The sequence below is a fragment of the Aethalodelphis obliquidens genome, unplaced genomic scaffold, assembly GCF_003676395.1.
Source record: "Aethalodelphis obliquidens isolate GAN/ISIS:26980383/991018 unplaced genomic scaffold, ASM367639v1 scaffold9, whole genome shotgun sequence".
Classification (NCBI taxonomy): domain Eukaryota; kingdom Metazoa; phylum Chordata; class Mammalia; order Artiodactyla; family Delphinidae; genus Aethalodelphis; species Aethalodelphis obliquidens.
Genome location: NW_020837953.1, coordinates 48,433,741 through 48,450,306, shown reverse-complemented (window position 1 = coordinate 48,450,306; position 16,566 = coordinate 48,433,741). Strand labels below are relative to the sequence as shown.

The 16,566-nt window shown below is 49.5% G+C and overlaps 1 protein-coding gene across 1 annotated transcript in view; it reads right to left on the bottom strand.

Annotated features, from left to right (window-relative positions):
• The window catches only part of ACOT7 (acyl-CoA thioesterase 7), a 90,691-nt gene that overhangs the window by 15,504 nt on the left and 58,621 nt on the right, over positions 1-16,566 (bottom strand). The window contains exon 8 of the mRNA XM_027110367.1: positions 723-907. Coding sequence (XP_026966168.1) covers positions 723-907 — 185 coding nt within the window. The remainder of the gene's footprint in view (positions 1-722; positions 908-16,566) is intronic.

Below are 16,566 nucleotides of genomic sequence, written 5' to 3'. Positions count from 1 at the left end.
GCGAGAGGGAGGGAAACCCTTACATGTTCAGTGAATCCAACCTTCTCTTTTCCAAATTAAAAAATGCTAGTGACTCACCTGTGCCCCCCCACCGCCCCCGCCCCCGCAGCTCCAGTAGCAGCCTCTTGGGTTGTGGAGCCCAGGACGGCAGCCAAGCAAACCCTGCTGGTGGCTGAGACCTGCCAGGATCCACGCCTGGGCCAGAGCCCCCAGCTCTGCTCCTGGTGGCGGCCGCCAACCTGCCACTGCTCTCTGCACACCCAGGGCAGAGCCTGGCTGGGGAGCCAGGGCAGGGAAAGGCCACGAGGCCCAGACGCCCAGCCCCGAGGTGCAGGGCTCTAGCTTGGCCCCATGATGCAGGACACGCAGGCCAGGGCCTCCTCGAGAGCCCACCCTGGGAGGGTCCTCACCCCCACTCTAGCGCTCGTACAAGGTGCCAGGACCAGCAAGGCGGCGTGCTTATCCCATGGCAAGGAGCTCGTAAGGGGCGCCTCTCACCTTGTCTGCCCAGTCCCTCCCCCACAGTCCGTGGGGACGGGGCCTCACGTTTGACCTGCCCCGCAGCCAAGGTCGCTGGCCCCTCAGGAGCTGAGCGGACCCAGCTGCCCAGAATGGATTCATGTAGCTCGGTTTCTCCTGGGAGCCCAGCAAGCACCGAGGGGGCTGGCCCAGCAGCGGGGGCAGCTGCCCCCAGGGACACACGGGCCGGAGGGGCCACTCACCACGAGCTGGGGCACAGGCAGAGACTTGCCCTCCTGGCTCAGGGACACATAGGTGAAGAAGGCACTGGCGGCCCGGTAGCGCTTCTGGGAATTGTCCACCACGGGGTCGGAATCCACCAAGACCTCGATCTCCATGGACTTATTGCTGGTGAAGGTCACGCGCCCAGAGATGGTGATGACACAGCCTGCGGAGCACAGACAGCGGGTTAGGGAAGCCTCGACCCAGGGCGGCCAGGCGGCCGGGTCGGGCTGGGCAGGGAGGGTGCAGAAATCAGCAGTACCGAGGATGCTGGAAGACACTTGGTTAGACAGCACAGACCATCCTGCTAACTGCCAGGACATCACAACGACAGCACATCGGGGCCCCCTGAGTGTTCACCTTTCTAGTTAGTGAGGGGGCGTTTCCTTCACTTACGGAAACATTTAGAGCCGAAGGGATCTTGGTGGCCACCCAAGCGTGGGTCTCTATTCCCCGGGAGAGGCAGCGGCTGCTGTAAGGATGCTTCCAGTGAGTCCCGCCCCTCAGGGCCAGCCCCCACCTGCTTTCAGATCCCTCCGCAGGTTAAGGACACATCTGCACTGCCCATGCTTTGGCCTTACTTCTGCCACTGGGGCCACACAGCTGCCCCACCAAGTTGCTCTGAGCCCCGCTAAGGAACCTTCCTCCACCCTCCCCGGCCCCACCCCCCACCCCCCAGCTCCCTGGCTCCAGCGTTCCCGATGCCGGTCAGAGGGCAGCGTCACATGCACCGTCAGGCCAAGCTGCCACGCTGACCGTGGTCCTGAGTCCCCCTGGAGCCACTGTCTGTACTTCAGCCCACGTCCTCCTATCCTCTGTGCAGATGGGACTGCGTCTGTCCCGTCAGGCTCCCCTCCCGGTCAGTGTCGCCCACTGGACCGGCACTCTCCTCTGAGCTGTGGATCTGCCCTCCGACAACACCCCCGCGGCCCTGCCCATGGTCAGAGTCCCCAGGTGCTCCCCACCTTCCACACCAGTAGTTTCCCTTGTAGACAGTCACACGTTCCTGTAACACTGTCCTGGGGGTCCCGCTCTCCCTCCACCCTGCCCCAACCTCTCTGCACTCCCCATGCCCCTGAGTCCTGAACATCTACCCTAGAGCATCCCTTCTGCCCCTGCCCTCCTGGTCACGGGCTCCCAACTACCAATGGCCTTGGCCTCCCGTCCCTCGACTTCATCTCATGGAGCCCAGCTTTGCTCGTATAAACAGAAACAAGTTGCCTCACGGGGTAACCATGGGGCTGGCATGAAACGAGCCAGGTGCCGAGGCTCCTGCCTGGTGGCAGGAGGCATGCAGTGCGGTCATTACCGCCAGCAGTGCTGTTTTGGACCCTGACGCAGCACTAATCCTTTCCACTGACGTGGTCAGGACCATCCCAAATGCAGCCTGGTTCTGGGCTGGGCTCAAGGAAATCCCTGGCCAGGCCTGACCGGCACTGACTGCAGGGACCTTTTAACACCCTGGGAACCCCAATGTCCCAGCTCCATGGAGACGGGCCCCCACAAAAGACGTTTAGAGACCAGGAAGACAGACAAGTTGGGGCAGCGGGTGGCTGTGAGGGTGGTGAGCGCGTGGGCAGGCAGAAGCGGGAGCGGTTATCCGTGGCATGCAAAGCGCCTGGGCCCACCCTGGGAACAGCCCCCACACGGCCCACACGGGCCGCTTCCAGGGGAGCAGGAAGGGGAGGTGGGCATCCCTGAGGGTCCCCAGGCATCCCTGCCTGTCCCCATCATGCCAGCCCCAGTGCCAGCCAGCACCCTCTCACCCACGACCAGACAGAAGACTGGCGGCCCATGAGCCGAGAGGCAGGGAGGGACAAGACCCCCCCTCAAGAGGAAACCCGCCAGAACTCCCTGGCCAACGGGCAGGGATGCGGGGGCAGTGAATTCGGGGCATTGCAACACTGACCGTTTGTTCAAAGAACAAATGGAGGGTTTCCCTGGTGGCGCAGTGGTTGACAGTCCGCCTGCCGATGCAGGGGACACGGGTTCGTGCCCCGGTCCAGGAAGATCCCACATGCCGCGGAGCGGCTGGGCCCGTGAGCCATGGCCGCTGAGCCTGCGCGTCCGGAGCCTGTGCTCCACAACAGGAGAGGCCACAACAGTGAGAGGCCCGCGTACCGCAAAAAAAAAAAAAAACAGATGGAAACACACCCTTGCTTTGTCTCCTGTGCAAGCCCCGCCACCAACCACGTGGCTAATCACGTCTCATTTCGGGTAGAAATCCGAAGAAACTTCTAATCAAAAGTGGTTTCAAACAACAAAGGAGTTGATTGTGAGCATTAGACACAAGAGGACGCCATCTTGAGTGTCACTCACGGTAGGAGACACAGTGATCGCTTCCTTTTTAAATTTTTAAATTTTTTTGGCTGCGTTGGGTCTTCGTTGCTGCACGCGGGCTTTCTCTTGTTGCGGTGAGCGGGGGCTTCTCTTGTTGCGGAGCGCGGGCTCTAGGCGCGCGGGCTTCAGTAGTTGTGGCACACGGGCTCAGCAGTTGCGGCACACAGGCTTAGCTGCCCCACAGCAGGTGGAATCTTCCCAGACCAGGGATCGAACCTCTGTCCCCTGCATTGGCAGGTGGTTTCTGAACCACTGGACCACCAGGGAGGTCCCTGATCACTTCTTAAAAGTCGGGAAAACTTCAATTATAGCCCAAACACCAGCCTCTTCACCTCTCAGAGATGGTGACATCTTTATTCTCACAGCCCACAGGCTTTATTTACCACTGGCTGGCCACCACGGAAAGGTGCTTGAAAGTTGGAAGACGGACTAGGTCATTGAGGGCCTGGGACCTAATTTGAAACTGACAAGGAGAGACCCCCGTGCTGCTGAGGGCCTCCCCTTCCCTGACCCTCGGCTCAGAAAGTGCACGCTGGGGTCTGTGGTCATTCGCTGGGGATGGGGTGGTCAGAAGCACCTCAGGGCAGCTCCAGCCACGTCCACGGTTCGTCAGCTCCCAGATGCTGGGAAGGCTCCCACCAAATCCCTCACCTCCTGCGCCTCTCCGCTCCCACCACCCACTGCAACATCACTAGGCTCCCCCAACATCCAAGAGTGTAGAGTGGCCAGTCCACAGTGGTGGAGGGTCCCCCGCAATGGGTCCCAGCTTTGTGGGAACAGACACCTCCACCCCACAGACCCCACGCCGCCCCTGCCCCATTGCCCAGCCCGGTCCACCCTCTCACGGCAGCTCGGGCGCCCCCCGTTGCTCTCTTTCTAGAACAGAGCTCCTCTTCTTCAGGGTATCCAACCCATCTGATGGCCTGTCTGATGTTTGCCTCCCTCCCAGCCGGGGAGCCCCACGAGAGCGGGCGCCCCATCACGCCTGAACCAACACGTAGCCCTGTGTGGACAGCGGGCCACTGCAGACTCCAGCCAGACGGGGACACTTCTGTAGACACTTCGCCTCAACTAGCATCGTGGCCGCCCTCAGCCCGAGCAGCCCAGCAAGGCCGGGCTCTTTCCACCCTCCCCCAGGCACAGAGGTCAGAGCCGGGACACTGGGGCCCATCTGAGCAGGGGGCGACCCCAGCCCGAGTCCAGCTTGGTTGCTGCTCCCTTTGTCTCAGAAACTGCCAGAGCGGGCACCACCTGCCACGTGCTCGAGGGCGTTCCGAGGGGCGGTGGTGAGATGCGTTCCGCCCTGACTGCGTGCTCCGAAATGCTGCGACGCTGCCTGGGGACTTTCCACTAGGTCACACATCCACATCCGCCCACAGGATGACTAGTTTATTTAAGAGTGGGGTGACTGGGGCTTCCCTGGTGGTGCAGTGGTTAAGAATCCGCCTGCCAATGCAGGGGACAAGGGTTCAAGCCCTGGTCTGGGAAGATCCCGCATGCCACGGAGCCACTAAGCCCGTGAGCCACAGCTACTGAGCCTGCGCTCTAGAGCCCGCGAGCCACAACTACTGAGCCCACGTGCCACAACTACTGAAGCCCGCATGCCTAGAGCCCGTACTCTGCAACAAGAAGCCACCGCAAGGAGGAGCCCCGCGCGCTGCAATGAAGAGTAGCTCCCGCTGACTGCAACTAGAGAAAGCCTGCGTGCAGCAACGAAGACCCATCACAGCCAAAAATAAATAAATAAATAAATTTATACATATATATATATATATATATATATATATATATATATATATATAAAAGTGGGGTGACCTGCTCAAGGGGAGAAACAGCATCTCCTGGTGGCACTGGGTGCCATGTGCCACCTTGGACAGGGGTGGGGTGTTGGGGCCACTCCGGATCCAGGGAAGGAGGCCAGGAAGGGACCACCCAGTTCTCCTCTGAGCCTCTGAAGCAGGGACAGATTAGCCCTGACACAACCAGACAGTCCCCATGAGTGTCTCCACGACAGGCAGGCTCTCTGAGCCAGGAGCAGCCCCCCGGGGCCCCCAGTTCCCTCAGGCTACTGTGCCCTGGGGAGGAGCCTTGGGGTCCTCGAGCTCTGGGGTCCAACAGGCCTGGGTTTGAACATGGGCAGGGGGCAAGCCAGGAAGCTGCTGTGCCTCGGTTTCCTCATCTGCAAATGGGTGCAAGAGTGGCCGTCTCTCGGGGGAGGTCACTCCCACATATTAGGTTGTCTGGACAGAAGCCCAGGACAGTCATTTCTGGTGGGGTCTGAGTGCCCTTCTGCAACAGCCCTCCAGGGAAAGGCGTCTCAAACCCAAAGGGAGAGTTTGCCCGCAGAACTCCCTGTTGTGTCTTCAGGGGGTGAAAAGAATCGTTCCAGGGCTTCCATGGTGGCCCAGTGGTTAAGAATCCACCTGCCAAGGCAGAGGACACGGGTCTGAGCCCTGGTCCGGGAAGATCCCACATGCCGCAGAGCAACTAAGCCCATGCACCACAACTACTGAGCCTGCACTCTAGAGCCCGCGTGCCACAACTACTGAGCCCACGTGCCACAACTACTGAGCCTGTGTGCCACAACTACTGAAGCCAACACGCCTAGAGCCTGTGCTCTGCAACAGGAGAAGCCACCGCAATGAGAAGAAGCCCACGCACCGCAACGAAGAGTAGCCCCCACTGGCTGCAACTAGAGAAGGCCTGCGCGCAGCAATGAAGACCCAATGCAGCCAAAAGTAAATAAATTAAACAAATAAATAAATAATGAGCTTATGGTTTCTTTGTCAATATAAGCCTAATAAATTAAAAGTGGAAATATTAAAAAGAAAAAAAGAATCGTTCCAACAAGGTAATAATAAGCAGCGACATTTAAAACAAAGCCCTCCCTTCCTTTCTCTGTTTCTGCAGCAGGCACATCTACACTGGGCAAGAAGCTGCTTCTAACGCTGCCCAAACGAATAACATGGGCGACTGTCTCCACAAGGGAGTTCCAGCTCTTCAGCTGGTGAAGAACACGGCAACGAACCCCTGCCCCTCCTCCCTGGGTCCCCAGGACATTAGCAGTTGTGCGGATCTGACACTGAGGTGCGACCACCTCCGTGGCGGCCCACAGGGGAAGAAGGCCTGGGTCACAGCTCAGCATCCCCAGCATGTGAGCCTGCGTGAGAGGCGGGTACTCAGCTGCGCTCAAGGGGACGCCAGCTCCAGCGCAAATGCTCTACGAGGGGCAGGGACGAGCCTGCTGCCTCCACGCTCACCCCTAATCCCCAAACCTCACAGGTGCCATGTCCTCGGCTGGGAGGCTTGGGACAGAGGGAGAGGCACTTCTTTCCATGCTGCCTTGAAACCCCAAGAGCTCAGGGGCCCCTTGTCCTTCCGAGTTTTCTGCCAGCGTCCTGTCCACAGGGCTCACAGGGTAAGACACAGGGCAGGGAAAAGGCAGAGCGCAGAAGTGGGCTGGAGCCCTACCTGCCTCTCCGTGTCAGCTGGAATTTACTGTGGCAGGTGGAACGGGGGCCCCCAAAGATGTCCATATCCTAATCCCAGAACCTGTGAAACTGTTACCTCACACGCAGAGGGACCTCACAGGTGTGATGCGGTTAAGGATTTTGAGGTGGGAGCTTAGCCTGGATCACCAGGTGGGCCCCAGGTCATCACAGTGGTCCTCACAAGAGGACGGGAGAGCCAGGAGCCGTGGCAACAGACGCAGGGTCAGGGAGAGGCTGCCTGCTTTGAGGATGGAGGATGGGCCACAAGCCAGCGAATGCACGTTGCCTCTAGAAGCTGGAAAAGGCAAACCACGATTCTCTCCTAGAGCCTCCAGAAGGAACGCAGCCCTGCTGACCAAGGAACAGCATTTTCATTTTATTTACTTTTAATTATAATGGAAACAGCCACGTGTGGCTACTGGCCGCTGTGGTAGGCGGCATTGGCATTGAGGGGCTCTTGCAGGCAAATCTGACGTAACCAGAGGACAGAACTGCTGGGAGCAGAGACTGAACTGTCTGCCTCTGGCTGTCCGAATTCAGCAGGAAAGGGGGCCCCTGGGCTGAGACCGATGAGGGGGTGACGCGAGCAGAGCCGGGCCTTCCTTGGACTGGACACCCCTGACTGCGAGAACCCTCAGCCCTGTTTCAAGCTGCTTGATGAAGGCAGGAGTTTCACACACAACTGCGGGGGCGTGGGGGGTGGGGAGGGGGAACGGCGGCGGCTCTGGCGGTCCAGTGCGGGCGCCTAAGATGGGTGGCACTGCACTCACCAGCATCACCCACCGAGGCTGACGCCCCCGGGCCCTCGCAGCGGACGCCATGTGGTTCAAGCCTGGTCGGTGGTGGGAAGGCACCAGGGCTTGGGGCTGAGAGCTCTGGCCCTGGAGTCCAGCCTCCCTGCCAGGCTCCACCATGGACCAGCCCTGCGGCCGTGGGCAGTTTAATAAACCCCTCCATCAGCAGTTTCCAGATCGGAAAAACGGGGATAACAAGAGCTCTTGTCTCAAACCCCCAAGTGAGGGGTAACCGTAAAAAGCACTTTATTAGCACAATGTCTGGCACTCGAAAGTGAGCAGCGTTTGCCAGAGTTAAATTTAATTAGATGGAGCGTCTGCAGTGAGCAGGGCTGTGAGCTCATCTCTGTTTCTAAATCATGGTCGAGCTGCCTGGAGTGGCACAACCCAGGAGGGCTGGCAGGTGCCCCACCGACTCCCCCAGCACCCGGGGCCTCTTCCAGGGCAGATTTCAGAAAGAGGACAGGGACTTGGAAAAGAAAACAGAATAATGAAACACTGTTCTTCCCAAGGCCACGTTGTCAAGTGTTGCAAACTTTAAGAACAGCTCAGCGTTTAAGCTCCAGAGAGCTGGGGCAGTGAATGTCCTTAAGAAAAACATGGTATCAGCAAAGTAACTTTGGTATTTCTTTTTTTATTTTTACTAATTTATTTATTTATTTTAAATTTTTTTCTAGTTATTTCTGAGATATACATTTTAAAGTAATAACTAGAATTATGACTTATAACATTATATCAGAACATATAAGATTTTTAGAAACTTCATGTAATGTCTGAAACATTTATATTAACATATTTCCATATAAATAACCCAAAGAAAGTTTAGTATTAGTTGTTTTTTGTTTGTTTGTTTGTTTTTTTATATTGCAGGTTATTTTTAAAAAAATTTTTTTTAAATTAATTAATTAATTTTATTTATTTATTTTATTTATTTATTTTTGGCTGCGTTGGGTCTTCCTTGCTGCGTGTGTGCTTTCTCTAGTTGTGGTGAGCGGGGGGTACTCTTCATTGTGGTGCGTGGGCTTCTCATTGCGGTAGCTTCTCTTGTTGCAGAGCATGGGCTCTAGGCACGTGGGCATCCGTAGCTGTGGCTCATGGGCTCTAGAGTGCAGGCTCAGTAGTTTGTGGCGCAAGGGCTTTGTTGCTCCGCGGCGTGTGGGAACTTCCCAGACCAGGGCTTGAACCCTTGTCCCCTGCATTGGCAAGCGGATTCTTAACAACTGCGCCACCAGGGAAGCCCCTGCAGGTTCTTATTAGTCATCGGTTTTATACATATCAGTGTATACATGTCAATCCCAATCGTCCAATTCAGCACACCACCATCCCCACCCCACCGTGGTTTTCCCCCCTTGGTGTCCATACGTTTGTCCTCTACATCTGTGTCTCAACTTCTGCCCTGCAAACCGGTTCATCTGTACCATTTTACTAGGTTCCACATATGTGCGTTAATATATGATGTTTGTTTTTCTCTTTCTGACTTACTTCACTCTGTATGACAGTCTCTAGATCCATCCACGTCTCAACAAATGACTCAATTTCGTTCCTTTTTATGGCTGAGTAATATTCCATTGTATATATGTACCACAACTTCTTTATGCATTCATCTGTCGATGGGCATTTAGGTTGCTTCCATGACCTGGCTATTGTAAATAGTGCTGCAGTGAACACTGGGGTGCACGTGTCTTTTTGAATTATGGTTTTCTCTGGGTATATGCCCAGTAGTGGGACTGCTGGATCATATGGTAATTCTATTTTTAGTTTTTTAAGGAATCTCCATACTGTTCTCCATAGTGGCTGCATCAATTTACATTCCCACCAACAGTGCAAGAGAGTTCCCTTTTCTCCACACCCTCTCCAGCATTTATTGTTTGTAGATTTTTTGATGATGGCCATTCTGACTGGTTTGAGGTGATACCTCATTGTAGTTTTGATTTGCATTTCTCTAATAATTAGTGATGTTGAGCAGCTTTTCATGTGCTTCCTGGCCATCTGTATGTCTTCTTTGGATATATGTCTATTTAGGTCTTCTGCCCATTTTTGGATTGAGTTGGTTGTTTCTTTAATATTGAGCGGCATGAGTTGTTTGTATATTTTGGAGATTAATCCTTTGTCCGTTGATTCGTTTGCAAATATTTTCTCCCGTTCTGAGGGTTGTCTTTTCGTCTTGTTTATGGTTTCCTTTGCTGTGCAAAAGCTTTGAAGTTTCATTAGGTCCCATTTGTTTATTTTTGTTTTTATTTCCATTACTCTAGGAGGTGGATCAAAAAAGATCTTGCTGTGATTTACGTCAAAGAGTGTTCTTCCTATGTTTTCCTCTAAGAGTTTGATAGTGTCTGGTCTCGAATCCATTTTGAGTTTATTTTTGTGTATGGTGTTAGGGAGTGTTCTAATTTCATTCTTTTACCTGTAGCTAGCTATTCAGTTTTCCCAGCACCACTTATTGAAGAGACTATCTTTTCTCCATTGTATATCTTTGCCTCCTCTGTCATAAAGTAGTTGACCATAGGTGTGTGGGTTTATCTCTGGGCTTTCTATCTTGTTCCATTGATTTATGTTTCTGTTTTTGTGCCAGTACCATATTGCCTCGATTACTGCAGCTTTGTAGTATAGTCTGAAGTCAGGGAGTCTGATTCCTCCAGCTCTGCTTTTTTTCCCTCAAGACTGCTTTGGCTATTCGGGGTCTTTTGTGTCTCTATACAAATTTTAAGATGATTTGTTCTAGTTCCGTAAAAAATGCCATTGGTAATTTGATAGGGATTGCATTGAATCTGTAGATTGCTTTGGGTAGTATAGTCATTTTCACAATATTGATTCTTCCAATCCAAGAAAATGGTATATCTCTCCATCTGTTGACACCATCTTTAATTTCTTTCTTTTCTTTTTTTTAACATCTTTATTGGGGTATAATTGCTTTACAATGGTGTGTCAGTTTCTGCTTTATAACAAAGTGAATCAGCTATACATATACATATGTTCCCATATCTCCTCCCTCTTGCGTCTCCCTCCCTCCCACCCTCCCTATCCCACCCCTCCAGGCTGTCACAAAGCACCGAGCTGATATCCCTGTGCTATGCGGCTGCTTCCCACTAGCTATCTACCTTATGTTTGGTAGTGTATATATGTCCATGCTCCTCTCTCGCTTTGTCACAGCTCACCCTTCCCCCTCCCCATATCCTCAAGTCCGTTCTCCAGTAGGTCTGTGTCTTTAATCCTGTCTTACCCCTAGGTTGTTCATGACATTTTTTTTTCTTAAATTCCATATATATACGGTATTTGACTTTCTCTTTCTGACTTACTTCACTCGGTATGGCAGACTCTACTTCTATCCACCTCATTACAAATAACTCAATTTCGTTTCTTTTTATGGCTGAGTAATAATATTCCATTGTATATATGTGCCACATCTTCTTTATCCATTCATCCAATGATGGGCACTTAGGTTGTTTCCATCTCCGGGCTATTGTAAATAGAGCTGCAATGAACATTTTGGTACACGACTCTTTTTGAATTATGGTTTTCTCAGGGTATATGCCCAGCAGTGGGATTGCTGGGTCATACGGTAGTTCTATTTGTAGTTTTTTAAGGAACCTCCATACTGTTCTCCATAGTGGCTGTACCAATTCACATTCCCACCAGCAGGGCAGGAGTGTTCCCTTTTCTCCACACCCTCTGCAGCATTTATTGTTTCTAGATTTTTTGATGATGTCCATTCTGACTGGTGTGAGATGATATCTCATTGTAGTTTTGATTTGAATTTCCCTAATGATTAATGATGTTGAGCATTCTTTCATGTGTTTGTTGGCAGTCTGTATATCTTCTTTGGAGAAATGTCTATGTAGGTCTTCTGCCCATTTTTGGATTGCGTTGTTTGTTTTTTTGTTATTGAGCTGCATGAGCTGCTTGTAAATTTTGGAAATTAATCCTTTGTCGGTTGCTTCATTTGCAAATATTTTCTCCCATTCTGAGGGTTGTCTTTTGGTCTTGTTTATGGTTTCCTTTGCTGTGCAAGAGCTTTGAAGTTTCATGAGGTCCCATTTGTTTATTTTTGTTTTATTTCCATTTCTCTAGGAGGTGGGTCAAAAAGGATCTTGCTGTGATTTATGTCATAGAGTGTTCTGCCTATGTTTTCCTCTAACAGTTTGATAGTTTCTGGCCTTACATTTAGGTCTTTAATCCATTTTGAGTTTATTTTTGTGTATGGTGTTAGGGAGTGATCTAATCTCATACTTTTACATGTACCTGTCCAGTTTTCCCAGCACCACTTACTGAAGAGGCTGTCCTTTCTCCACTGTACATTCCTGCCTCCTTTATCAAAGAGAAGGTGACCATATGTGCATGGGTTTATCTCTGGGCTTTCTATCCTGTTCCATCGATCTATCTTTCTGTTTTTGTGCCAGTACCATACTGTCTTGATTACTGTAGCTTTGTAGTATAGTCTGAAGTCAGGGAGCCTGATTCCTCCAGTTCCGTTTTTCGTTCTCAAGATTGCTTTGGCTATTCGGGGTCTTTTGTGTTTCCATACAAATTGTGAAATTTTTTGTTCTAGTTCTGTGAAAAATGCCAGTGGTAGTTTGCTAGAGATTGCATTGAATCTGTAGATTGCTTTGGGTAGTAGAGTCATTTTCACAATGTTGATTATTCCAATTGAAGAACATGGTATATATCTCGATCTATTTGTATCATCTTTAATTTCTTTCATCAGTGTCTTATAATTTTCTGCATACAGGTCTTCTGTCTCCTTAGGTAGGTTTATTCCTAGATATTTTATTCTTTTTGTTGCAATGGTAAATGGGAGTGTTTTCTTGATTTCACTTTCAGATTTTTCATCATTAGTGTATAGGAATGCAAGAGACTTCTGTGCATTAATTTTGTATCCTGCAACTTTACCAAATTCATTGATTAGCTCTAGTAGTTTTCTGGCGGCATTTTTAGGATTCTCTGTGTATAGTATCATGTCATCCGTAAACAGTGACAGTTTTACTTCTTCTTTTCCAATTTGTACTCCTTTTATTTCTTTTTCTTCTCTGATTGTCATGGCTAGGACTTCCAAAACTATGCTAAATAATAGTGGTGAGGGTGGACATCCTTGTCTCGTTCCTGATCTTAGAGGAAACACTTTCAGTTTTTCACCATTGAGAATGATGTTTGCTGTGGGTTTGTTGTATATGGCCTTTATTATGTTGAGGTATAAGCTTTCTGGAGAGCTTTTATCATAAACGGTGCTGAATTTTGTCAAAAGCTTTTTCTGCATCTACTGAGATGATCATATGGTTTTTATACTCCAATTTGTTAATATGGTGTCTCACATTGATTGATTTGTGTATATTGAAGAATCTTTGCATCCCTGGGATAAATCCCACTTGATCGTGGTGTATGATCCTTTTAATGTGTTGTTGGATTCTGTTTGCTAGTATTTTGTTGAGGATTTTTGCATCTATATTCATCAGTGATATTGGTCTGTAATTTTCTTTTTTTGTAGTATCTTTGTCTGGTTTTAGTATCAGGGTGATGGTGGCCTCATAGAATGAGTTTGGGACTGTTCCTTCCTCTGCAATATTTTGGAAGAGTTTGAGAAGGATGGGTGTTAGCACTTCTCTAAATGTTTGATAGAATTCACCTGTGAATCCATCTGGTCCTGGACTTTTGTTTGTTGGAAGATTTTTTGTGTGTGTGTGTGTGGCATGCGGGCCTCTCACTGTTGTGGCCTCTCCCGTTGCGAAGCACAGGCTCCGGTTGCGCAGGCTCAGTGGCCATGGCTCACAGGCCCAGCCGCTCCACGGCATGTGGGATCTTCCCGGACCGGGGCACGAACCCGTGTCCCCTGCATCGGCAGGCGGACTCTCAACCACTGCGCCACCAGGGAAGCCCCTTGTTGGAAGATTTTTAATCACAGTTTCAATTTCATTACTTGTGATTGGTCTCTTCATATTTTCTGTTTCTTCCTGGTTCAGTCTTGGAAGGTTATATCTTTCTAAGAATTTGTCCATTTCTTCCAGGTTGTCCAATTTATTTGCATAGAGTTGCTTGTAGTAGTCTCTTAGGATGCTTTGTATTCTGTGGTGTCTCTTGTAACTTCTCCTTTTTCATTTCTAATTTTATTGATTTGAGTCCTCTCCCTCTTTTTCTTGATGAGTCTGGCTAAAGGTTTATGAATTTTGTTTATCTTCTCATAGAACCAGCTTTTAGTTTCATTGATCTTTGCTGTTGTTTTCTTTGTTTCTATTTCATTTATTTCTGCTCTGATCTTTATGATTTCTTTCCTTCTGCTAACTTTGGGTTTTGTTTGTTCTTCTTTCTCTAGTTCCCTTAGGTGTAAGGTTAGATTGTTTACTTGAGATTTTTCTTGTTTCTTGAGGTAGGCTTGTATAGCTATAAACTTCCCTCTTAGAACTGCTTTTGCTGCATCCCATAGTTTTTGGATCATTGTGTTTTCATTGTCATTTGTCTCTAGGTATTTTTTTATTTCCTCTTTGATTTCTTCAGTGATCTCTTGGTTATTTAGTAAAGTATTGTTTAGCCTCCGTGTGTTTGTGTTTTTGACGTTTTTTCCCCTGTAATTCATTTCTAATCTCATAGCGTTGTGGTCAGAAAAGATGCTCGATGTGATTTCAATTGTCTTAAATTTACTGAGGCTTGATTTGTGACCCAAGATGTGATCTATCCTGGAGAATGTTCCATGCGCACTTGAGAAGAAAGTGTAATCTGCTGTTTTGGGATGGAATGTCCTATAAATATCAATTAAATCTATCTCGTCTATTGTGTCATTTAAAGCTTGTGTTTCTTATTTATTTTCATTTTGGATGATCTGTCCATTGGTGTAAGTGAGGTGTTAAAGTCCCCCACTATTATTGTGTTACTGTCAATTTTCTCTTTTATAGCTGTTAGCAGTTGCCTTATGTATTGAGGTGCTCCTATGTTGGGTGCATATATATTTATAATTGTTATATCTTCTTCTTGGATTGATCCCTTGATCATTATGTAGTGTCCTTCCTTGTCTCTTGTAACATTCTTTATTTTAAAGTCTATTTTACCTGATATGAGTATAGCTAGTCCAGCTTTCTTTTGATTTCCATTTTCATGGAATATCTTTTTCCATCCCCTCACTTTCAGGCTGTGTGTGTCCCTATGTCTGAAGTAGGTCTCTTGTAGACAGCATATATATGGGTCTTGTTTTTGTATCCATTCAGCAAGCCTGTGTCTTTTGGTTGGAGCATTTAATCCATTCACGTTTATGGTAATTATTGATATGTATGTTCCTATGACCATTTTCTTAATTGTTTTAGGTTTGTTTTTGTAGGTCCTTTTCTTCTCTTGTGTTTCCCACTTAGAGAAGTTCCTTTAGCATTTGTTGTAGAGCTGGTTTGGTGGTGCTGAATTCTCTTAGCTTTTGCTTGTCTGTAAAGCTTTTGATTTCTCCATTGAATCTGAATGAGATCCTTGCCAGGTAGAGTAATCTTGGTTTTAGGTTCTTTCCTTTCATCACTTTAAGTATATCATGCCACTCCCTTATGACTTGTAGAGTTTCTGCTGAGAAGTCAGCTGTTAACCTTATGGGAGTTCCCTTGTATGTTATTTGTCATTTTCCCCTTGCTGCCTTCAATAATTTTTCTTTGTCTTTAATTTTTGCCAATTTGATTACTATGTGTCTCGGCGTGTTTCTCCTTGGGTTTATCCTGTATGGGACTCGCTGCGCTTCCTGGACTTGGGCGGCTATTTCCTTTCCCATGTTAGGGAAGTTTTCGACTATAATCCCTTCAAGTATTTTCTCTGGTCCTTTCCCTCTCTCTTCTCCTTCTGGGACCCCTACAATATATGCGAATGTTGTTGCGTTTAATGTTGTCCCAGAGGTCTCTCAGGCTGTCTTCATTTCTTTTCATTCTTTTTTCTTTAGTCTGTTCTGCAGCAGTGAATTCCACCATTCTGTCTTCCAGGTCACTTATCCGTTCTTCTGCCTCAGTTATTCTGCTATTGATTCCTTCTAGTGTAGTTTTCATTTCAGTTATTGTATTGTTCGTCTCTGTTTGCTTGTTCTTTAATTCTTCTAGGTCTTTGTTAAACATTTCTTGCACCGCCCCAGGGGACTCCATAACTGTTATTTCAGTTTGGCCCAAATTCCTCTATACACAAAACAAGATGTGACCTGAGAAAATGGAAGCAATCTCTCTGCTCCCTGGGGGGCTCCCCAGGCCAGGAGGCCCAGCTCTGGGGCCCGGGGCCACACAGGCCCGAGGCCAAGGCTGTGACGGCACGAGGTGCATGGGGGGCCTGAGGAGGGCTCAGCGCCATAGGCAGTAGCCAGTGAGCCCACAGCCCGCCCTGCGCTGTCACTCCATCCATGGTGGAATGTTCTGCCAGAAAGTACAGTTGGTGAAAATGGAGGTCCCTTTCTGTGCTTTGGAATACGAGTAACATTTTAGAAACAAAGTCCTCTCTGCACCCACGTAGCCCTGACGTCCCCCAGGCCCCTCAACATACCCCTAGAAAAAGTGCTCTCCTCCATCCGGGGTTCATTGTCTCCACTCAAAACGAACCAACGCGGCCCCTCCTTGACCTCTTTGAAAGGTAATTCTGGTCACACGAGGGACTGAGGGTGAAGTGCCGGGGGTGAGGGCTCTTTCATCGGCTCCTTTTTTCTAACGAAGGAAGGTCAACTTTCATTGTTTGGGAGCTTCCCTCAACTGTAAAGCACCTTCGCCAACAGGGCTGACCTTGAGAAGTCTGGCGGGCTCTCGAGGAAGGCCCACTTTGCTTCTTAGCTGGCGGTGCTCAAAGGGCACCCGGGAGACCCTGAACAAGTGAGCTCTGTGGAACGTAAGTGCATTTTGCACAGTGGGTTTTGAAGTCATGTTTAACAGTGGAGCTGTGATCACAGTAATTTACCCAGGGAGCAGTTCCAGAAAAGGAGAGGCCAGGAATCGTGGCACGACAGGAGCCTTCCTTTCCCAAACGTCCACACCACCACCACCACACACGGCACCAAGGCCCGGGGGGGACCAGCCAAGACAGACAAGATCCACTTGTTATGGGCAAATCCTAAAATGACACTGTGCTCTGTGTCTGAGGCAATCGCCTACTAGCTGGGAAGGGATTCTACAAAGCAGCACTGCAGACCACCCTTCCCCTAAAAGCACCCCAAATCCAGTGTGGGTCAGACTGGCGTGCACTTAGTTAGGCCAGGAAGGGGAGGCACCCCTTCACCC